At 49.3% G+C, this 22,199-nt stretch overlaps 1 protein-coding gene across 3 annotated transcripts in view; it reads right to left on the bottom strand.

Annotated features, from left to right (window-relative positions):
* Positions 1-22,199, bottom strand: part of NTN1 (netrin 1) — a 189,521-nt gene that overhangs the window by 58,236 nt on the left and 109,086 nt on the right. For all 3 annotated transcript variants that reach the window (XM_015597381.2, XM_015597382.2, XM_015597379.2), the window contains exon 3: positions 4,765-4,953. In XM_015597381.2, the coding sequence (XP_015452867.1) occupies positions 4,765-4,953 (189 nt within the window). The remainder of the gene's footprint in view (positions 1-4,764; positions 4,954-22,199) is intronic.

Here is a 22,199-nt window from a genome sequence, read left to right as displayed (position 1 = left end):
AGATCCACACACACACACACACACACACACACACACACACACACACACACACACAATCTAGCAGTGATGTCCATCCCATCCCATGCTTTCACCTGGACACTGGACCATCAGGCTGCACTAGCTAAGCTTCCAGCCCTACCTAGCAAGATAGACATTTTTAAAAATTTGAAACACACACCCACTCCACCCAATTTTCATCGAGAGTCATAAAAAAAGATTTAAATTCATTGATAATAAGTCTCTCCCCTCAGAAAAACAAACCCTGGGGCCCAGGCCACCTCTCTCAACACAAGAACAGTTCACTGTCTTCATCTCTTATTCTCCCACGTCTCTGGTTCTCAGCCTTGGCTACACATTTCCTCTGGGAAGCTTTTCAGGTTCCCAGTGCCCAGGTCTCACCTGGACCCATGAATTAAACCAGAATCTCTGGGGGCAGGAGCCAGGAGTCAGTATTTTCGAATTTCCAAAGTACAGCCATAGGTGAGAATCTCCACGCAAGTTAAAGACAAAGACAGAGACATTGTCGATAGCCTCTGTGACTTTAAGCAAAATAACATATAACAAAATCAATTTTACCATGGACTAATTGATATAAGTACCTATGACATCTCATCAACATTATTACAAAATGATGCTGAATAAAGGGATGTTAATCAAGATCCTGCTGTACTGAGGATGCCCTACAGTGAAGGACAAGAATCAAGAGTGAGAAAGACACGGAAAACCACACATAGTGGGCAGGGAGCCATAGGAGGTGGCCCGAGGAGCTCACTTCCCCCTCAACCCCTGACAAAACTGCTGGGAGAAACAGGGGGGAGATGGGAGCAGCAAGTGTGCAGTGGTCAAGAAGGTGAGGACCACTGCATCCCTCTGTTCTATTACCACCTGCATCTTCGGAGGACTCAGGTCCTTCTTGGCAGCATGCATTCAGCCACGTTGACTGTAGACTTGAGGGGAGCGGGGCAATGAGTGAAAGGAACAGGCTGCTCAGTGAGGTGGAACGAAAGCCCTTTGTGCAGGGAGGCTAGATGCGGTGGTTAATTTCTTAATTCTCATCGCAATTCAGTTCACGGGAGACTCCTGGAATGTCTTTATCCATCACAGATGGTTTGGGAAGATGATAAATTAATATAATTTAAATGGAGGCATGGCTGAAATGGTTAAATGGCAATGTCTTCTTTACTGGCTCCAAAGAGAAAGCACCCCCCAGTCCATAAAGAAGACAAATGGTAAACAAAACCGCCTATCTTTTGACAGATTCCAGGAGGAGTATCATTCACAAACCATTCTGCAGAGAAAAGGGAGAAATTCATCTCACTGACTTTGTATAGGACAACAGCCCATGCCATAATGAGGCCTTCTCAGTGCTGTGAAATTGCGCTGAATAGGGGGAGAGTGCAGCCGCCTGTTCCCTGGGCATGTTTATTACAGCCCTTTGTATGCAGTAGCCCTGCCAGCCTGGGGTTGGTTCTAAGCTAGGGGAGGGGAGAAAGAACCCAACAAATTTGTTGCTATGAAACTTCCCAAATGGGGGACTGCATAATAACGTTTGGAATCTAATGCCCTTGCTCCAAGCTGTTCTTGTCTAGGTCCACCCCTGCTCTAAAGTGAACAAGGTTGGGAGTCAGCCAATTGCCAGCAATGTATGGGTGGCCTCAGCCCTCAGCCCGGGGCTCCTCCCAGGTCCTGGGAAGTCAAGGGGTAAAGAGGGCCCAGATGCCATTCCCAACCTCCCTCAGGTCAACTGCCTATGTGAGTCAAGAGCCACTGCCAGTTGTCTCGGTTCCCCTGTGAAATGCATCTGAAACACAGCAAAGAAATGCAGACTTCACTGAGGGCTATGATGGGGCTTGCTGAGATCAACCCTCAGGCCAGAGCCGGAGGGTGGCTCCACACCTACAAGATCTTGGAAGCCTCTGAGAGCAAACCATTAGAGATCAAAATACTGGAGCCCAATGCTTCCACAAAAGGAACCGTTACCTTAAACCATCTGCCCTGGGAAGACAAGGCAGCGAACATGGTGTGGGTGATGGAGAGACCCCTGTCTGAAGATCTCAAGGATATACATCCCCCGGCGAGCATCGGAATTCTTACAGCTGGTTCCCACCAAGATCTCAGAGTCTTTCCTTGGTAGGAAGTATCCAGTGGGGGAACTGAGGATTCAAAGTTCCCATAACCCCTAAGGGAGCCGCACCAGGAAAAAGAGACCTGAGGGGAAATATCTGGGACTTTCAAGAGATGCCTTTCTGCACCAGTCACATGGCAGGACCTTTCAGGTCATATTCTTTTTGCTCACCAATCAGAGAGCAGGTCTCTTAGACAGTGTCTTTTCTTACCAATCATGAAGCAGGACACAGGCAATGCTTTTCCTCACTAATCAGTGTTAGGACTGGCCAGGTAGTGTTTTTCCTCACCGATCAGGTGGCAGGATCCTGGAAGCATTGTCTTTCCTCACCAATCAGTACGCACTGAGAGTCCCACCCTTTCCTGTCACATTTCCCCAACAGGATATGCAGGTATCCTTCTGAGCAGAATTCATCCATACATTTCTTTTCTTTTGTGAGTTCTCCCAGGGCTCCCACCAATGCTGGGGGCAGCTGCTGTCCAGGGCTGGAGGGGAAGACCCTAAGGCTGACCACAGTGTTTGAAATAATAAGACAGGACCACATCCTTGTCTGCCTGAATTCTGTTCCTCCTGAAAGCCAGCAAAGGAAGCTGGGTGTCTCCACACCATTTAACTGGAGTGGCAGAGCCCCGGAGAATGGTCTGCAGGTTCCCTGTCCCTTCCTGACATCTCACCTAGAACAGTGAGAGGCCACATTGTACCCTTGTCCCTCCCCACTGGAAGAGAGGAGAGAAAGGGGAGGCAAATGGCAAGATGGCCAAGGCCCTGACCCTTTCTGTCTCTGCAGGGGACATACCTTTCCTGCTCTGACAGCAGAAACTGACAGGACAGTACATAACCATTGCCCTTCTACACACGGCCCAGACCTTCTCCCTACCTCGGCAGAGTTCTTCATTTAGCCACCTGAGTGGCCCTTGTTGATTAACATTTCTGGGCCAAATCCCCAAGAAATCTATGAGCAACATGTTGTTTACAAGACCCTGGTTTCAATTTTTTCTGTAAATAAAAGACAATGAACACTTGGACACAGGCAAATGAGTTGGAATACCTTCTAATTACGTTTCTAAAAACCCAAAGTCCTCTCTCCCTGGTCAAGTCCTTGCTCACGCCTTCCTGCCACTGCAGGCATTTCTTGGGTCCCTTCCCCGGTACCACCTTCTCAGTCCCTGTTCAAAGTCTCTGAGGAATTCTCACCTGAATCAGTTGTTTTTTGATGTGGAAATAGCCCAAAGACCTTTATGCTTAAATTTCTCTAGACAACCACCAGAGGCAGCCTTAAGTCCATAGATCTGGAAGGGAAGCTTGCTTGTATCTTGGGAGCCACCCTCCCTGTTCATTGGAACGGAAGAGATTTCTCCTGAAGATACAGACCGGGAACTGTTCTGTTTGTTTGTTTGTTTTTTATTTTGGTGTTCCATACAAGCAGAGCTGGCTTCATGGGCCTTGCACTCATAAGGGCATGTGCTTAGTGAAGCTCTGCTGTTGCCATTTTGAAATTCTTAGTAATTCCTGAACAAGAAGCCCCATATCTCATTTTGCACTGGGGCCTGCAAATTATGTAATCAGTCTGGTGCACAAGTGCCCAACATCTGGTGGATTTCCTGTTAAGATGATGATACTTTGGCTACAGAGGGATTTATCTACTGTAGCTCATCATCTGGGCCTGAACCTGCCATGGCTTGGGTTTCTCCTGTGTCAGGACTCCGTCCATGCTAGATTGTGGCCCAAGAGCCCTCAGAGATAATATCTTCTTGGGGAGCCATGTTCACAGCAAGCCCAGGCACTGGGCCCCAAATTCTGAACCCAAAAGAGCTCTGATTCTTGGAATTCCTAAAAGCTAATGTGTGTGGTGGGGGTGGGGGGGCACTTTCCCCCTTCCCCAACGTCACTAAATTTCCTGGCATTTCATCAGCTCCTCTGAATCATCTCATCATTGCTTCATTTTTGTTACTGGGAGAAAACAAACAACAGAAAGTTAAAATATTAGTGCTTGCTTCAGTGAACGAAAAGAGAGTCTCCGGTCTCCTTTTAATTTTTTGTCCTGAGAAGTAAAGCTATTTGCAGGTGGATTAAATGTTCCTTCTGAGCCCCTGCCCCTGAAGCTGCAACTGTGCGTGTCTGTGTCTGTGTGAGTGTCGGGGGGCCAGGGGGCGGGAGGCGCGCACACATCCAAAGAAATCCGTCTGCCTGGTTTTGGTAAAAGAGAGTCCTTTGTGCCGACATAAGCCTGGTGAACATGACCCCCGCCCTGTGGTATGCGGCACACCTGTGCAGAGGGACAGACGCTGGGAGGGGGCGGGGCGGGGGTGGCAAGCCAGAGCCCTGCGCCTGCACAAAGATCACACCTTTTCCTTTCTTCTCCTTGGAGCCATTTTTTCCATTGCCCCTTTGTTTCAGCTTATGCCTCAGAATACCAAGGAGGCCGTGGGTGAGAGAAAGAGAGAGAGAGAGAGAGAGAGAGAAAGAGAGAGAGAGAGAGGATAGAGAGAGAGAGAGAGAGAGAGAGAGAGAGAGAGAGAGAGTTAGTTATCTCAGTCTATGCTGATTTGTAAGTGGCCTTGAAAATATAAAAAGAAAATGAGAAGCACAGAGAAAAGAGAGGAAGGGCAGTGTTCCCAAAGCCCGGCCGCGCCGCCTACCTTTGCAGGCCTTCCGGTGGGTGATGGGCTTGCCCATGTCGCGGTAGTAGCCTTCCTTGCAGTAGTGGCAGTGGCGGCCGGCAGTGTTGTGGCGGCAGTTGAGACAGACACCCCCGCTCTTGCGCCCCGACAGCTTGTAGAGCTCCATGTTGAAGCGGCAGCGCCGGGCATGCAGGTTGCAATTGCAGGCTGTGGGGGAGGCAGGGAGAGGTGTCAGGGGAGGGGCACTCGTGGGGGCCCCAAGAGACCCTGTCCACCAACAGCCCCCTTCTTCTCCACTGCAGGACAGAGAGGCAGTCTTTTCTCTGGGAGCTTCTCCTTGGTTCCCCAGTTTGCATCCATAAGCACTTATTAACCACCTGGCAGTACCTGAACCATGGCTGAGGTTCTTGCTACCTCTCAGGTAGAGACTGTTCATTTCCCTCAACTCTACACTCCTCAGAGTTGGGAGGTGGAGGTGGCATCCTCCCTGTGCCCAAATCCTGCTTGCTATGGGCTGAACTGTATTCCCCCACCTGCATTCATTTGCTGAAACCCTAGCCCCAAGACCTCAGAATGTGACTGTGTTTGGAGACAGGGCCTTGAAAGAGGTGATTAAGTTAAAACGAGGTCATTAATCCAATCTGACTGGTGTCTTCACAAGAAGAGGAAATTTGGACACACAATAGAGACACCAGGGGTGCACAGTCCAAAGGAAGGACCATGCAAAAACACAGGGAGAAGGCAGCTACCTGTAAGCCAAGGAGAGAGGCTTCAGGAGAAACCAACCCTGCTCACACCTTGACCTCAGACTTCCAGCCTCCAGAACTGGGAGAAATAAATGACTGTTGGTTAAGCTGCCAGGTCCGTGGTGCTTTGTTACAGCAGCCGAGCAGGCTCATGCGCTGCTTCCAGGCATCCACCTCCACCTGCACACACTCCCCACTCCCTTGAGCTCTGGCCACCAGGCTGTGCTCTCCTTTTCCCATTCCTCCTTGTGCCACTGAGGCTGCTGGGGCCTGCTGCACCACCCTCCTACCCACCACCCACTTGGGCGACTTCCCACGCTGCTGGCTTCTGGATCCTCTGGAGAGGGCCCTCAGCATCCTCCTCTCTGGATCCTCCCGCCCACTCTTTCTCCCCTCTACCTGTTCCCTACATTCTCCTCAGGACTCAGCACCCTTTCCCCTCTGCTCTGATGCTCTCCTGGTTGGCCTTGTTCACCCCTCATGGCAGCAGGACTGCTTCTGCGCTCCTCACTCCTAAATCCGTATTTCCAGCTCCCACTCTAGGGTCTCCACTTGGACCCAAAGGGACCTCCCCCAAATCCATTCACTCCTCTCCACCCTACCAGGCCTTGGTCCTTCTGAGCTGAGCCCTCTATTCTGTTCTCAAAACTGTAACCACAGTAGGAATTCTAAATACCAATCTGAGAGCCTCTGTTAACCTATTGAAAATGTTTCAGTGGCTCCCAGTTTTTCCTCTGGATAAAATCTAAAGCATTTCACACAGCCTTCAGGGCTCTGAATAAGCTGATTCTGCTTCCCCTTCTCACTCTTGTGCTTCAGTCCCTAGGGCATGCCCTGGGTGAGGAACCCTTGCCTGCCCTCTCTGTGACTTTGGAAATGCTGTTCCTTGCCTCCTAGGATCCTCTTCTCCCGAGCCCACTCCTCATCTGTCTGCATCCTTCTCATCCTCCATGTCTTGGTTTCAGTGTCACTTCCAGGCCCATTTTCACCTCCCGCCAGCCTGGCTTAGGCACAAGGGGCTATGGGTTCCCCAGGCATCCAGCATGGCCCCCACACAGACCTCATCACACCACACTGTGACTCATGCTACCTGCCTTTTTCCTTAGGCTTCTAACACCAGGATAATTCCAGCTTAGATCCAGCCTAATTTTGCTCACTGTAACACGATTTGCCCTACTTGTGTGTTAAGCTTCTTTCAAATTGCGTTTTATGTAATTTCTAAAGAAATACATGTTTAATGCCAGACACTTGAAAAACAAAAACAGAAAGGAAAAATTGCACTCAAATTTCCACCAACTGCTGTTAACACAGGGGTTCTTCCTCACAGGCTTTAATTAACATTTGTTCAGCTGTGAAACTATTTAATTCTTTCCTACAGACATGGATTGCACTTGTACATCTCACGTTTGTAGCCTATTTTCTCATAATGGTGAACATATTTTAGTGTCAGGTAACATAATTCTTCATAATTTTGAAAGGTTGTCTAGTCTACCATGGTACGGATTTATGTAATGGGCTTGTTGGATCCGCAGTGGGTGCATTTAAAAGCAGGGCCTCCCTGGGTTGGGTGGTTAGGTTGTTTCCAGTTGTTCACTATTGTAAACAACCCAATGGTAGCCACCTTTGAACGTACGTATTTACACTCTGCTCTGAGGGCTGCTGTACAGTAAATATCTCAAGACAGAATTGGTAGTTAAATTTTGGGTCTACGTGTCTTTAACTCGGGATCCAAATTGCCAAATTGCCCTCAAGAAAGGGTGTCCCATCAGCAGGATACGAGAGCTCCTATTTCGCCACACCCTTGAAAAGAATAACAATATTCATTTGGTATCAGCATTCTTTTTTTAATCTTTGCCAATTCGTCTGGAAAACATACACACATGATTTTAATTTGCATGTCTTTGATTACCAGTGAGGTTGGACGTTTCTCCATGTGTTTGTTTTTCTATTTATATTTCTTTTTTTGTGCATTGCCTGTTCATGCCATTTGCCCAGTTTTCAAATAACGTGGGGTGTTTTTTTTTCCATGATGTCTAGTGCTCTTATATATGATGGATTAAAACCCATTTGTCTTTCCTACCATACAAGCTGCAAATATTTTTACCAGTTTCTTATTCATATATTACTTTTGTGGTTTTAAGAAAACTATTTGCCTAATTTTCTCTCTGGTGTTATAAGCTTCTTTAAATGATCTTCCTGGAGTTACCCTCCAAATCACACACCTATTAGTCACTTAATTTACAAGTAGAGATGGACAAATACTTTAGAGGAAGTGCTGTGGGGAGAAGAGAAGACTCGGCACACCTTACGTCTGGAAGCAGCCAGACTCCATATTAGGCCAGAGAATGATTCCTGAGAGCCTTATGAGCATCCCTCAGCACCTCCAGCCCTTGGGGGCTGAGCTCAACTGTACAAAGAAAGAAACTGCAGACACACTCTGCCTATTAGCACAGAGGACCCTTGTACATACACAAGTTCATTGTCCCTCTGGACTCACTCAGCCAGTCTAGGGTGATAGGTGGCTGCTCAGCGGAGTGAACTGACCTACTAGCCCAGGACCACTGAGCCAGTAAATTGGGCAGGGGCCGGAGTGGCAGGACTGGAATACAGGTCTTCTGGCTCATGGTCCAGTGCCCCAGAGGAAAGGACCCATATCACTGAAAGGAACAGCTGGGCCCAGACTATAGTCTGGAATTTGGATCTTACCTACTAACAGAGAAGTCACAGGGCCTGGCACAACTGCCCAGGGACAAGGATCTGGAAAGATCACCTTGGCCTCACTTCCTGAGGCCTCTCTCATACTGGGAAAGGCCTCAGTAACGGCATCTTCTTGGTCCTTCTTGGAGGCAGATGCTAATCCTTTGTCCTCCGTGAGAACAGCTCCAGCTTTCCTCCATTTCACCAACAGGGCCACCCAGCTTCTGAGCCCCTCCCAGAAGCTCAGCCCCCACCTATACCCCAAGGGAAACCTTGGGCTGGTATCTCTCTTCCATATGCACCTTGCGCCAACAAAAGGTTCTTCCCAAACAACTGGTCACACAAAAGAAAACTCGGAGGCCCTCACATCAAAAGGCAGGCCTCCCTTCTCTCCCCCACTTGGAGCTGTCAGAGGACATCAACTGGCAATTGCCCACGTTCAACCTTCTGCAAAGTATTTTACAGCTTGTTTTCTTTTCTCTTTGTTTTATTTTCACTGCACAAATGGAAAAATGCATCGGGCAAAGCAGCTCACATCTGGATCTCTTGGCTCCACACAGAGATGTCACCCAGCTCCTTGCCTGTCCCCAGCCCCTTCCTGGGAGAGACACCTTAATCCCTCATGTCTTCCTGTTTATCTCCTGCCTCTCTAAGGAGGCAAAAATATTGAGTATTCGTTTCATTATCAGATTTCAAGGCAGGAAGGAAAGGGCAGCTTTGTGAGAACAGACAAGTCAGCCTGGAGGCGGGGGGCAGTGCAACTTCTAAGGAACCTGCATAGGCTGCCCTGTGAGGGGTTGCATCCAGTCCAAGGGTCACCCATCCAGAGAGAGCTGCTCTGGTCTAGACCCTGAGCTCTACGCCTACCTAAGCTGTCACATAGGATCACCAAGGATGCATCACATGTGGCTGCATTTCAGATCCATGGGGCAGGAGGGAGGAGAATGAGAACCCCACGGACACATTCCTCAACCGGAAACCTGAGAGGAAATGAGACCCAAAAGATGGGATTCTATTTTCTGCTTCCATCAAAAGTTCTTCTAAGTTCTATTTTAACGTATGCCAGTCACCACTTTTTCTTAAGCTCTTCCAAACCTCTTTCACCAGCCTGGACTGTCCAACCTCTTGCCATACCCAAGCCAGTTCAATTTAACACATATTTAGGCACTCTAGCTATATGCCAGGACCTGTGCCATGGGCCATTGGTAGACAAGATGGACAATGCACTCTCAACTGTCCAGGACTCCCCTTCTGACAAAGGTGAAGGGATAGATGAGACTCTTGCCATCAGTCTCTCAGATAAAGTGGGACAAATGCTCTCACCAGCTGCGTTGGTTCCTAGAGGACAGGAACAGTGTTTGCCCTTATATCTGCCAGCCCAGAGCAGACCTCAATATGTTTTTGTTGTATAAATGAGAGCAAAAAGTGAGTAAGTCAGAGAGAAGATGGATGGATGGATGGATAAATGGTGAGTAGGTAGGTAGATACGCAGGACAAATGGAGGATCAATGGATGGATGGATGGATGGATGGATGGATAAATGGTGGGTAGGTAGGTAGATACGCAGGACAAATGGAGGATCGTGTGGTCTGCCTAGACTACACCCCAACAAGGCATTGCCTTGTGACACTTGTGACACTTCTTTTGTTGTTGCTTTGAAGTACTTAATACTTGTTTTGCTGCATTAACACATCGATTTAACTACTGTCTGCTCAAGTAGACTGCAGTACTTTAAGGAGAAGAACCCGAATCTAGGATGCCCTGGACTCCTCCCAGGACCCTGGGTAGGGCCTTGTACACAATAGAGGCTGAATCTGCATCCATTAGTTTGACGAGTTTACCAAACACAGATGTCAGCCCTCTCCCAAAAAGACCCTGATGAACTCACCCCCAATCTCACCAGGGCTATCCCAGGCCCAGAAAGAATCCGGTGGACATGATTAAGCCATAGCCTGGTCCTGTCTCTCAGAGAATCTGGCCCTGGTTCGCCCAAATGTCACATGATTCAAGGCCTCTCCATAGAAGAGGAAGCCCATTGGCTATGGGTCTCCTCAGAGGCTCTGTGTTTGGCTCAGGGACCCTCTACCCTTCCAGAACACAGGATCACTCCCGACAATCTTCCCTCTCTCCCAGAGCAGGTCTTTTGAAAAGGTTGCCCCATGTTATTTCTGCTGCATAACAGGAAATTTTGGGCTGACATATGTGGAGCTGAACTGTCCAAAATAACTGGCCCACGTATACACCATCCACAGGCTGGGGACTTTGTATACAAGAAACCAGTTCCCAGCCCTGGGCTTCCTGTGCACCCCTGTAAACACAGCTCTAGACCTGCCATGATTAGCAACCACTTCCATGTGCCCAGGCCACAGGAGCAGGCTGGGGCATGGTGGGCACTTGCAGGGCTGGGGGCAGGTGCTGCTTCTCTCGCCAGTTCCTTTGCTAATTTTATCTGTGGCTGCTGGGTAAGGAACATGAGACCTACTCACTACACAAAGTGTTCACAATTTCCGGGGGGAATGGGGGTGGGTGGAGCGAGGATCAGAGCAGTGGTTCTCAACTGGGGATGATTTTGTACCCCCCACCCCCCGCCAGCAGACATTTGGCAATGTCTATAGACACTGGTGAGAGGAGCTACTGGCATCTACGGTATAGAGACCAGAGATGCTGCTACATCCTACCATGCACAGAACAGGCCCCCACACAACAGAGTTAACCAGCCCAAAATGTCAACAGCACCAAGTGTGAGAAACTCTGGGTTTGAGAGACTGAGACTTCTCCACCCCCAGAGTATGTGAATTTTTATAGCCCTTCACTGCTGTCTAAGACTCTGCTCTCTAAGTGCAGACCCTATAGCTTTGAATGCTGCCCAGGGAATGAATGACGTTCTCAACTTCAGCAAATGTGACTGAAGCCTTTAAAAGGACCAGATGCCGGTGTGAGTGCAAGCCAACAAGACCGAGACTGCCCTCACGGGGAGGTAGACAGTGCTCTAGTAACACTCTAGAAATCTTTGCAACAGATCTGGAATTTCCAACTGTGCTGAGTGCTGCCTGGACTGACAGTTGGGGAGGCCATTCTTCTGGGCTCTATTAGGAACAAGGTAGAGACAATAGGGCCTGAGAAGAGAATCGGCACAGCCAGAATAGCATCACCAACTGAAATGTGCATAGGAGTCACCCCAGCATCCTGCTCAAATGCAGATTCTGGTTCAGGAGGTCTGCGCTGGGGCCTGGGAGTCTGCATTTCCAACGAGCACCTAAGTGATGTTACTGCCGCAGGTCGGGAGACCAGCACAGGCTGGTGGAACTGGAACTAAACTGAAAAGAAATCGGTTGGAATATAGGGCACTCTCTGGAGAGAGGGTCCCCAGAAAGGGAAAGGGGAGAACTTACAGCGGGGAGTCTGCGATGGAATAGGGGGTGGAGATCTGGTTTAAAAGAAATGTCTCCTTAAACTATTGTTTTAGAATAATAAAAATATTTGAGAGTTATTTTTAGTTTGAGGTAATTCGTATTTCTTTTTACTTACTACTTTGTTACTCTATTTGGTATACTACTTACTTAGCAATTGCTTGACCCTTGTTTATGAATGTTAAGTATCTTCTACCCCTCGCCCCACCCACAGTGGTATCTTCTCTGAGCCCAGTTTTCAGCTTCTCCTGAAATGACCAGGCTGAGGAGTCGCTGCTCCCCACACACCTGGCTCCTGCCAGCACTGGGGGGACACTCTGAGCTGGGCTCTCAAAGGGCTTCTTTTGAGAAACGGGTGAGGCAGGACTGACCCAAGCATTTCCAAGGGCCTGGATTCTTTTGTGTCTACAGCTGAGCTGGGCATAAAAGAAATGATTGTACATGTGGATAAATCTGTGACACAATCAAAGCCTAGACTGTAGGTTTCACTTTACTAATAGAAAATCTGGTAGATCATGGATTTATTTATTCATTCAACAAATATTTACTGAGTACCTACCATGTTCCAGACACTAGGCATGGTGCTGGGGATATAACAGTGAGCAGGACAGATGTGGTCCCTGCCCTCACAGGGTCTTTGCAGATACTTGGTGTGATAAAAGTCTGGTTCATGCTGCTGCCATTGCCACCTCACTACAAGGTCAACCCCTACACCCAAACATGGAGCTTACTGCCTGTGAGCAATCAACATACAATGCAGTGGTGACCCTGTAGGCAACCACTAAGAGTCCAGAAGCATCACACAGGAGCAGTTTGGTTCCAGTCAAAGCTCTAGGATTTGCAATCATTTGAAGGGTGCCTGGTATAAATTTTAATTTTACATAAACTGTATTAAAACATCACCTAGACATGGCCAGGAGAACTGGACAATTCGTTCATCTAAAAGAAGAGAGTCAATAGTCCACACTGGGCATGACAGAGCCCAGGTGAGCTAAGGATGTTCTATGGGACTCTCGGGGGTCCCAGAGAACACATGAGGGAGGGCATGGCACCTCAAGATATGAGATGGGGCCACCAATGACATTCCAAACAGGACCTGCTTCTGCAAGACTGCTCGTTTGTTTCCTCATTCAACGAATATTAACGGAGTCCCTGCGACATGTCAGCCTCTGAGTCAGGAAGCACAGCTGCTACGGGGTTAACACCCCAGCACTTCGCTCTTTCAAAACTTTGCCCCCCTCCTCCTTTTCTCCAGCTATGGTTTTCAATTCAAGTCACCACTAACTCCCTCCCAAGACTCCCACATGTGATAGTTCTCAAACGGGTGCCCAGAATCACTGGGTTTGCCTATCCAAACACAGACAGCTGAGCCCCACACCCAGAAGTCTCTGATCAGTAGGCTGCAGGTGGGGCATGAGAATCTGCACTGCTAACAATTTCCAGGTGAGGTTGAACTGCCCTTCCAGGGGCCACACTCTGAGGACCACTGGTAATAATAACCACCGATAATACAGAGGGGAAAAAAGATGTCTGAGGAAAAGGACCAGAAGCCCACATGTGATGTAATTATTATTAAGTAAAATCAAATGGCACACAACTGATATGACAGTATAAGGCAGCAAGGGCAAGAGGAGAACGAGCTGGACCTGACTTGGGAGACCTTGGACTGGGCACTACTCCTGGCCCTGCAATTCACCCAGGTGTGCGACCCTGGAAAGCCCACGTGGCCTCCCCGAGCCTCCACATTCTCATCTGAAAAATGAAGACATTGGGTTTGATGATCTCTTTCTTTTCTGGCCTTTAAAGTCTATAGCTGCAGGAGACCAAAACTCCTGTAAGGTAAAGAGCAGATTCGCGTCAGCAGCGGAGCTTCAGGAGGGCACCTGGGAGATCAGGAGAAGAATGCTCCAGGTGTGAACACATCACATGGTGGGACCATGCAGGCAGGTAACAGGACCAAAGAGTGAGTTAGACCACCCCCAGCGAGGAAGATCATAGATGAGGCATGATGATCCCACGGCCCTGAGGGGGCCCCCTGCAGCCTTCTGCACTGATGGTAGCCTTCAGTAGGGGAAAGGGGAGTAGCCCATAGGACTGGTGACCACTTGGGTCTTCCAAAAGGAGAAAGTGTGGCAAGGATACTCTCTCTAGGATACTCGGCAGAAGAAACCATTCTGAAGGAGAAAAAAAATCCCCTTTGGGTGCATATGGGAGGCCCATGGGGCCGTGGGGGGCTTTGGTGAGAGAATTTCCAAGAGAGCAGTTAGCAACAAGGAACTTCCATGGTGGGCCTGGGAGCCCCTGAAGTTAAGTTCTCAAAGCGGGGTGGGGGGGTCACTGACCTCTCTCAAAGTCTCAATGACGGCAACTCCTCTCGGGAAACAGACGTCTGAAAAGCCATAACTTTGTTCTTAAAAATTTCAACTTGAACACAAAATCCCTGCCCCCTGACCTGTGCTTCATCTCTGATATCAGAAACAGAATTGACAAGAGGTGGATCAAGGTGGTAGCAAAAATGAAAAAAGAAAAAACAAAAAACTGGAAAATGCTTTCGAAACCCAGTCCTGAGTGTCAGTCAAGGAGGCTGAAGTTCCCTGGCCAGGGCAGGCTGTAGATGGTTTCTGATAAAGTCCCTGGAGATAAGTGGCCTGTGTTTGTCGAGGGCTTAGAGAGCTTTAGCTGAGTCTGCACACAAAGGGGCCCTCTGTCAACAGTCCTTCAGGCCACTAATAGGGCTGAACAAACACTAGGGTAACAAGCTCTTCACACCTGTGGGGCCTGGGAAAGGCCGGGCCCTTTTGTCAAGATGTCAGACAAAAGAGCTGTTGGGAGCCCTTGCCCCAACCCAGCCAGACCCTCTGGGGCTTCTGGAGAAGGGACTGGGGGCAGGGGGATAAATCTGAGGTCTGCGAATCTTGCTCCTTCTTCAAGCAGATACGCAAACTCCAACTGGGCGGGGAGACCAGCTGATAATACGCCCCTGAGAACAGGCTGATTGGTAAATGGACCTGAGAGGGCATTCGTGGGGCTGCGACTGTGGCCACAGCACGATTAAGACTACCAGGGAGAGGCCGGCTCTCTCCAAAGCACAGCCACGGCCTGGTGGCTTTCTTTCTGGCTGTCTGGGGCAACCAGCCCCTCCCCAGTTGACTGTGCAGGGCCATCCCCCAAATCAGCTTGACCTCACCATCATATTTTCCACTGACTTTTCTCTGTAAACATCTTAGCCTTTTCTCTCCCTTGCCCTTTTTTGGAGGCTGCGCCTCCCCCTAAGGCTTCGAAACAATCCCCTCCTAACGTCTCCCAGGCCTTTCGCTGTTAAGTAGTAACTCAGGGCTCCTGCTGCACAAGCATCCTCCTCTCTGCCTGACAGGGAGGCCCCTCTCCCTGAAGGACATGCCAGGGAGGCTCTGAGCGGTCACCAATTCTTTGTCTGCAGCACGGTTCCTAGGATCCTCCCTTTGCAGAGCCCGGCCCCAGACAGCTGGGGAGGGCAGGCCCCACCCTGTCACCTCCCTCTGGGACTTCAGCCCCGGGCCAAGTGCAGCATTCCCAATTCCAATCAACCCTCCGCCCCAAATCCCTCTTCCAACACTCCTCTCACCTACCTTGTCACTGCCCTGTTCTGAAACTCTCCATGGCGGTCTACCAACTACTAGATGCAAACTCTCTTGTCCTCAAGGGTACTGGTTTCAAAACAGAGGTCCAGAGACGAGGGGTCTTGCTTCTTCCTTATGGTGGACCCTGTATGAACACCTCCGCCCCACTCCTACCCACACCCAGGATATGAGCCACACAGGAGGAGGAAGAGTCCTCCAGGGGCTGAAACAGGCTCTTGGGGCTGGTGCGGGCTTCCCAGTTTTCCCAGTTTACCCTCTTGTCATGGAAGAGATGAGAAAAATGAGGCCCCAATGGGCAAAGGAACCTTGCCAAGGACCTGGAAGCACACCTACCTCAGGGATCCTTCCAGACCTCCCAAACGAAGAGGGTGACACGGCCGTAGGCAGAAAGAAGCCTGATAAACCCCCGTGGCTACTGGAATTCTTTTCTGGGGAGGTTGTCTGAGGAAAACTCTGCCCCACTGCGGTGTGGGTTGCCACGAAATCCTCTTTGCCTTACCGCTTGTCCACCCTGCCCAGATGCCTTTCTGCCAGCATGAAGCTTCCTTCCCACCTTTTTCCCCAGGGGCGGTACACACACTTCCTGTGCTTTATTAAACAGACACATGAAGGCTGATGTGCCAGCCATGCCGGCCAAACCTGGCCCCTAGCTCCCTGCGGTCATTCGCCGTAGGTAGTGGGTCCCATCTCCAAGTCTGGCACATGCCAGGCTGGGCGCTAGCGGCAGTGGGAGAGGCTGGCAGCGAGGGAGGTTTAATGACTTGCAATCGATTCTGTTCCCCTGACACCAGGCAGGAAAACATGCAATTCTCAGGACACCTTTTCCACTCTCTTCATCTTGTCCCACAGGTAGTGTCTCTCTGCATTTGACCAGTTATTTAATTCAACTCTTCAGTTAGCTTTGAACTGGGCTTTCAGCTCAGAAACCAACGTAATCTGCAGCCTAAACTGCTCTAGAAATACGACACTGCACACAGGGCCAGGTGAGCTCAATAGTTCGAGGTTCTTGCTGAACCTCGAGGAATACGCTGAAACCGGGGTCCCTTGGGCCACTCCAGGTCAACACCAATGTGCCTTCTCATTTTCCTAATTCACTCGCTAACCAGAGTTGTCAGACTTAGCAAATAAAAATACAGGACGCCTAAGTTCAATTAGAAGTTCAGGAAAAAGTATTTGTAAAAGTATGCTCAAGTGTTGTCTGGTGATCCTAACTTGAACACCTTCCAGGCCTCAGTCAAATGCGTTCTTTGCTTAAGATATATGATTTTATATGACAGTTTCTAATCAAAAGAAACTCCAATCTTTTCAGCACCCTAAAGTCCCGGAAGAGGTTACGAGGGCCCCTCAATTCAAGAGGACCAGTAGAGAAGAGGCCTGTTCAGGCTTTTCTGCAGTTGAATGCTCTCCCACTGAGCTATACCCTACAGGCCTTTCTGAACCCCAGTGGTTGTCTGATTCTTCAGTTCCTATTTGGTCAGTGCCATCCTGTCCTTCCTTAATCACTTCCCTATCTCCCTCTGCTAAAAGAGAACAGAAATCTCTGCCTGAGACCACGTGGAAAAGTGACAGAAGGAAAAGACCCTGCCTATCTGATGACCCAAAAAGTGTTCTCCTTGCCACAAACAGCGCTGTCTGTGCTGAGCAGACAGGACACCTCGCTGTTCCCACCATTTTCTCAGGGGGCCCCAGTATTCCCTAGAACATCTCAATTCCACATGCAAAGATCCCCCTGTGGAATCACACTGTTGTTTATGAAGAAATGGAAGGAGAAAGGCAATTATGATCAGAATGAGCCAAAATCTTTACCCAAAAATGTCCATTTTCATCAGGACATGCCTCCTGGTGGAAGTGAACAAACTCTGAACTCCAATTCTGAATCCAGTTATTTTAATCAAACCAGTAGGCAAAATTTATTTAGATATCAGGAAAGTGTTTATCCGATTGCAATTAAAGACTCTCGTTAAAATCGTACCACTGAAGAAGGTAAGTGGCCTACCAGAGAAATGAGAAAAATGATAGGAAAAGGCAGATTCCAGCTAACCAAGAACAGAATGGGCCACCTCCGAGACAGAGTGATCTTGCCATTCCTGGAGGCATTCAAGTAGAGGGACACAGTACAGATTCTAGTTCTAAGGAGCAGGTCAAACTGGGCTAATATAGCCCCTTCAGACTCAGAGAGCCTCAGTGGAGATACTGCTCCACCACTAGGTTGAGAGCTCCTTCCAGGTTTGAGGCTACGACTGGCCTTGTTAATATTCTTATATATGAGTTTGTGGAGGGGAATCTTGAGAAGTCTTCCAGTCTGTAAACGACCCTCAGTCCTTGGGGTAGGGACTATGCACATAGAAAGAAGGCAGCAGAACTTCCTTATAGGCAAATGTGGGGATTCATTTGCAGAAATCAAACCAAATGATCCTTCCGGAAGGATGTCCTAAGTTATCAGCTACAGCTAGGGAACACTGCCTGGGGACTACAGTCCCCACTTCCTCACCGGGAGGAGTCAGTGTAGTGACAGCACTGACAGCGGAGGCTTAGCTAAAAACCAGCCCGTCTTCCAAGGTTTCAAAGGCTTTAGGGCAAACTAATCTTTTGCAGAAAAGCACCCATAGAGCTGTGTGCTGAGGGACCTCTGGGGGCTCTAAAAAAGGGAAGGCAGAGAATGAATGCGCAGCCTGAAGGATGCGTTAAGCAAGTGGTGGGGAGCAGAAAGGGCAGAGGCAGGAGATGGGGGCAGTACTGAAAGATGGAATAGCTTAAACCTGGCCATCTTGACCCACTTTAGCCACCATAAGTATGACAGGTGACTTACATGGAGTCATCTCTATACACCAAGGTAAGGACCAGACACCCCACCCACGATAACATTTACTCTTCACGACCTCCCCCTGCGGCAGGGATCACTGGCGTCCCACCTTGCACCTTACTACGCTGCTTCCCCCTCACATCCTCAGTTTCCCCATCATGAAGCATGCACCACTGCCTTCAAGGTGAGCCATGGAGATAAGTGAGGGATGTGTGTGAAAGGGTGCAGAGGCCTCCCGAGGGGGGCCCCCAACTCTAGACAGCTGAAGCTACCCAACCGGTGACTTCAGAAACAGAATCTCCTATCCCTCTTCCTCTCTATGGGAGGCACAGATTAAAAACTAGTAAAAAAAAATTTGCTCTTCTAAACACCCCACACCGTACAACTTTACATTCTTCTCATCAAAGCAAGCCATAAAAATTTAAAATGGAGGCACGAGGGGACTACTTTTATATGCTTTATCTACCCAACATTCTCACAGACAGTGAGGAGGGCACCGTCCTGCCCATTTCACAGGTGAGGGTGGCAGGGCCGCTGGCAGGGCTCACACAGCTCACAGAGGGTGACTGCAGCCGGAATCCTGCTCGCCCCGGCTCCGAATCCTGGCTTGTTCCTTCTTTCCCAGCTGCAAATGGTGGGGTTTCGCCCTTCCCCCTGGACCTCCACCAGTGACTTGGTTGACTGTAACCAGAATAGAACTATTTAAGGCACAAGCTGGGCCAGGCAAGGGTTGTTTTATGACAATAGTTCCCCTCAGGTAAAGTCTTTGGAAATGTCTTTTCTTGCCCTAAAATTAGGGGGTTTGTGAACCAGACAGGTTCCTTGTAGAAGCAGGGGGGACCCACATGTGGATGCCCCACATTTCTTGGCCCTGGTGCTTCTGGCTGCTTTGCATTTGGCTAATTCCCCAGGCGTCCTCTGTAATTCCACAGTAATGTGGCTTTAATTGTCCCCAAAGCGAACTATTCTTCCTTTATTGTGCAGTAAATTTCCCTCTAGAGTTCAGATTTCATGCGCCTGCCCAAGCCAGGGAGCAAGGAGCCCCACCAGGCATCACTGTCCTCATGGTCAGCCTCTTGTCCTGGCCAGCCAGACTGTTCTCGCTCCTGGGCCCATAGCTAGGAGGAGCTCGAATGGCCTAGGATGGAGGTCAGGGCCCCAGGGGCGGGCACACTGGGAAGGAGGCAGGGACTCAGATCTGTGGTTCTGTCTGGAAAACGAATTAACAAATGCAAACAAGCTGTAACAGCAGGATTCAACAGGCTGAGTGGGGACTTGGTTTTATCCGTTTGCTGGTCCGTTTCATCAGCAAATGCCACTGAGGCAGAAGCAGGAGCACAAGGTGTCAAAAGGGGACTACAGGACCAGTTCAAATCTTCCACCTGTATGACCTAAGCCAGGTCACCTAACTTCTTCCAGTCTGTAAAGAAAGAGTAATTATAAGCACCCCTTTAGCAGATGAGATCAGGCTAGTAAAACAGTGCAGAGGGTAAGCCTGGAGCTTAATACATGGGTTCAATTTGGTCTGTCACATACTAGCACAGTGAACTTGACCTTGGGAGTATTTGTTACCCTCTCTGTGCCTCAGTTTCCTTATCTGGGAATGAGGACAATAATGCTGCCCCCCGCCTCCCCACCCCGCCCGGTTAACAGCAGCTGACACAGGGGACCAGTAACTGAAGTTACTATTATCAGTTTGACAACATAGTTCCAGCCATCTGAAGAAGGTCTACTGGATGCTGGCGACACAAGGCTGAGATGGTCTGCCCTGGACGGGTTCTTCGCGGGAAGACAGATACAGAGATACAGGAGCGGAGAATAATCCACCCAGAATGCTCTGCCAGGGGAACATCATGAATGGGGGGTCACCTCAGGGGTCACCCTTGACTTCTACAGGCCTCCGTCCCTAGGGGAGCAAGGCTAGCCCATCTCTGAAGGCCCTCATGGTTTAAGATGCAACTAAGTTCTAGCATTCGCCTGACACGGTTTGTACCCAGTTTCAAGAGACTCTCGCTATGACAGTCTTTCCTTCCCAGAACCTGAACCATCGAGAGCAGAATCAAGAACAGTACAGAAGTGCAAAAAAAAACCTCTCTGAGCAGCCAAAATGGTGGTCACCAGGTTTCCCCACTAAGATTAACGCTATTTAGCCCCAGAAGTGGCCATCTCCACATTCTTACTCTTTGTTTACATGGAGTTCTAACACAGCAAAGAGGGGGGAGCTAAAGTCTGACACTGAGGTAGAAGACAGAGCAAGAAGCACAGTGAGACCCAAACACAGCATGCAACCAACGTGAGTGCACAGAGAAGGGCAAGTCACCGAGCACACCACAGGCCTCTGCTGCAGGAAACCGAAGTAACTGGCATGCACACAGTGGTGGGGCCGGTGGAGCCTCAGAGATGATCCCTGCACCCCTCTCGTTCCAGTCAGAGATAACAGCCTCCAGTGGATCTCTTCGTCTGCCTAAGGCTCAGGCCTGTCCACCTCTCCCCGGTCACCTGGCCGCATCTGTGCTTTGTCTCCACTCCTCACCCTGCCAGCGTCTTGGGTCAACCAGCATCTACTGGAACAAGTAAGTAGGATGCCCAGGGCCTTGGGTCTGTGGTCCCTTTATCACCAGGACCGTCTCCTCTCCCCCCTACTCCCGTTCAAACAGCCAGCCCTTCTGGAGAAGTCGCACCACAGGGAAGATGAATACTTCCATAAATCCAGGACCACGGAGTCTCCCCAGCCACACTTTACTCCCTCATCACTTTCAGGTCTTGGCTCAGCTGTTCCTTTTCAGTGAGGCCTGCCTTGAACACCCTACTTACAAATTCCCCACCACAGCCCTCCCACAGCCCTCTCCTCTGCTTCATTTTTCTCCATAGCACAGATCACATTACAGCACACACATATTTTACATACTGTTTTTGCTTATTATATTATAGCATATATATACTTTACATATTCATTTATTTACTATGCTCACTCATCTGGAATGTAAGATCCTTGAGGGCAGGGATTTTTGGGAGGTCATTTTTGTTGACTGATATACCCTGAGGGCCCAGACCACAGTGCCTGGTACATAGTAGGTACACAGTAATATTTGTTGAGTTAATGAATGGAATGAATGAAGGACTGGGTGTCCTTAAGACTTGTCGATCTCTCTCCTACTTCCTGGAATGATTCCCTATTTCAAATACTCTCCACCCTCTTTAATTCTCCAGCCCCTACCATCTCCTCCCCATCTCCACAACTACAGTTTTTGGCCTAACTTCCTATTTCTCAGAAAAAATGGAAACCTTTAGTCAAGCGCTCCTACAATCTGCTGCTACCAACCTTGAAACCACCTTCGTTAGGGCCGGCACCCTCACTCCTCCCTCTGTGTAGATCCGGTCCCCTCATTGTGTCTTGGACTTACCCCCTCTGCCTCTTAAGGAAAAATAAACCATCACCTACCCCTTCTCACTCAGATACTCAGCCTCTTCCTTTTGTTCCCCTTTGTTCTCTCATTCTACTACCAGTTTCGCGCAAATTGCTCCCCTCTCTAAAAGCCGTCCTTCCATCTCACATCTCCCCCCAGCCACCCTCTCTCTTGGCCTTCTCCATTGTCTTACCTCTGGCTCAATCTTCTTCCACCAGAGTACCCATGCCAAGGCCACCCACAACCACGTCGCTGCAAACCCAATCGATGTTTCATCTCCCCCATTAAACATCTCAGCAGGTTTGACGGCGTCTGCCACATCTCCTCTGCGGTCCTTGCTCTGATGTTCATAGCGGCATCCACACCTGGTTTTCCTTAATCAAAGCGGGAGTTCTTCTGGGAGAACTTGGGCCTTCTCTTCTCTCACTTGACTACCTCCCTTGATAACATCACCCAATTCAATTATCATCTTCTTGAGGAGAAATGAGTCCCAGATTGATATCTCCAGTCCAGAAATCTTCTTTGAGCTTTAGACACGTGTGTCCAACTGTCTGCTCCACATCTCAGATCTCTCAAAGGCACTTTGAACTTAACGTGGTCCAAGATCAGAGTCATGATAGTCCCTCCCAAAGCCAGTCGTCTTCTAGGACACGATGCTTTCATCTACTCACAAGTGCAAAGTGGAAATGTAGGATTAACCTTTCTCACCTCCCACTCCCTCAACCCTGTTATCTAATCCATCTCCAAGTCCTGTTTACTTTTAAATTCTG

This window comes from Pteropus alecto, unplaced genomic scaffold (genome assembly GCF_000325575.1).
Source record: "Pteropus alecto unplaced genomic scaffold, ASM32557v1 scaffold398, whole genome shotgun sequence".
NCBI classification, from domain to species: Eukaryota; Metazoa; Chordata; class Mammalia; order Chiroptera; family Pteropodidae; genus Pteropus; species Pteropus alecto.
This window is presented reverse-complemented; position numbering and strand designations above follow the sequence as displayed.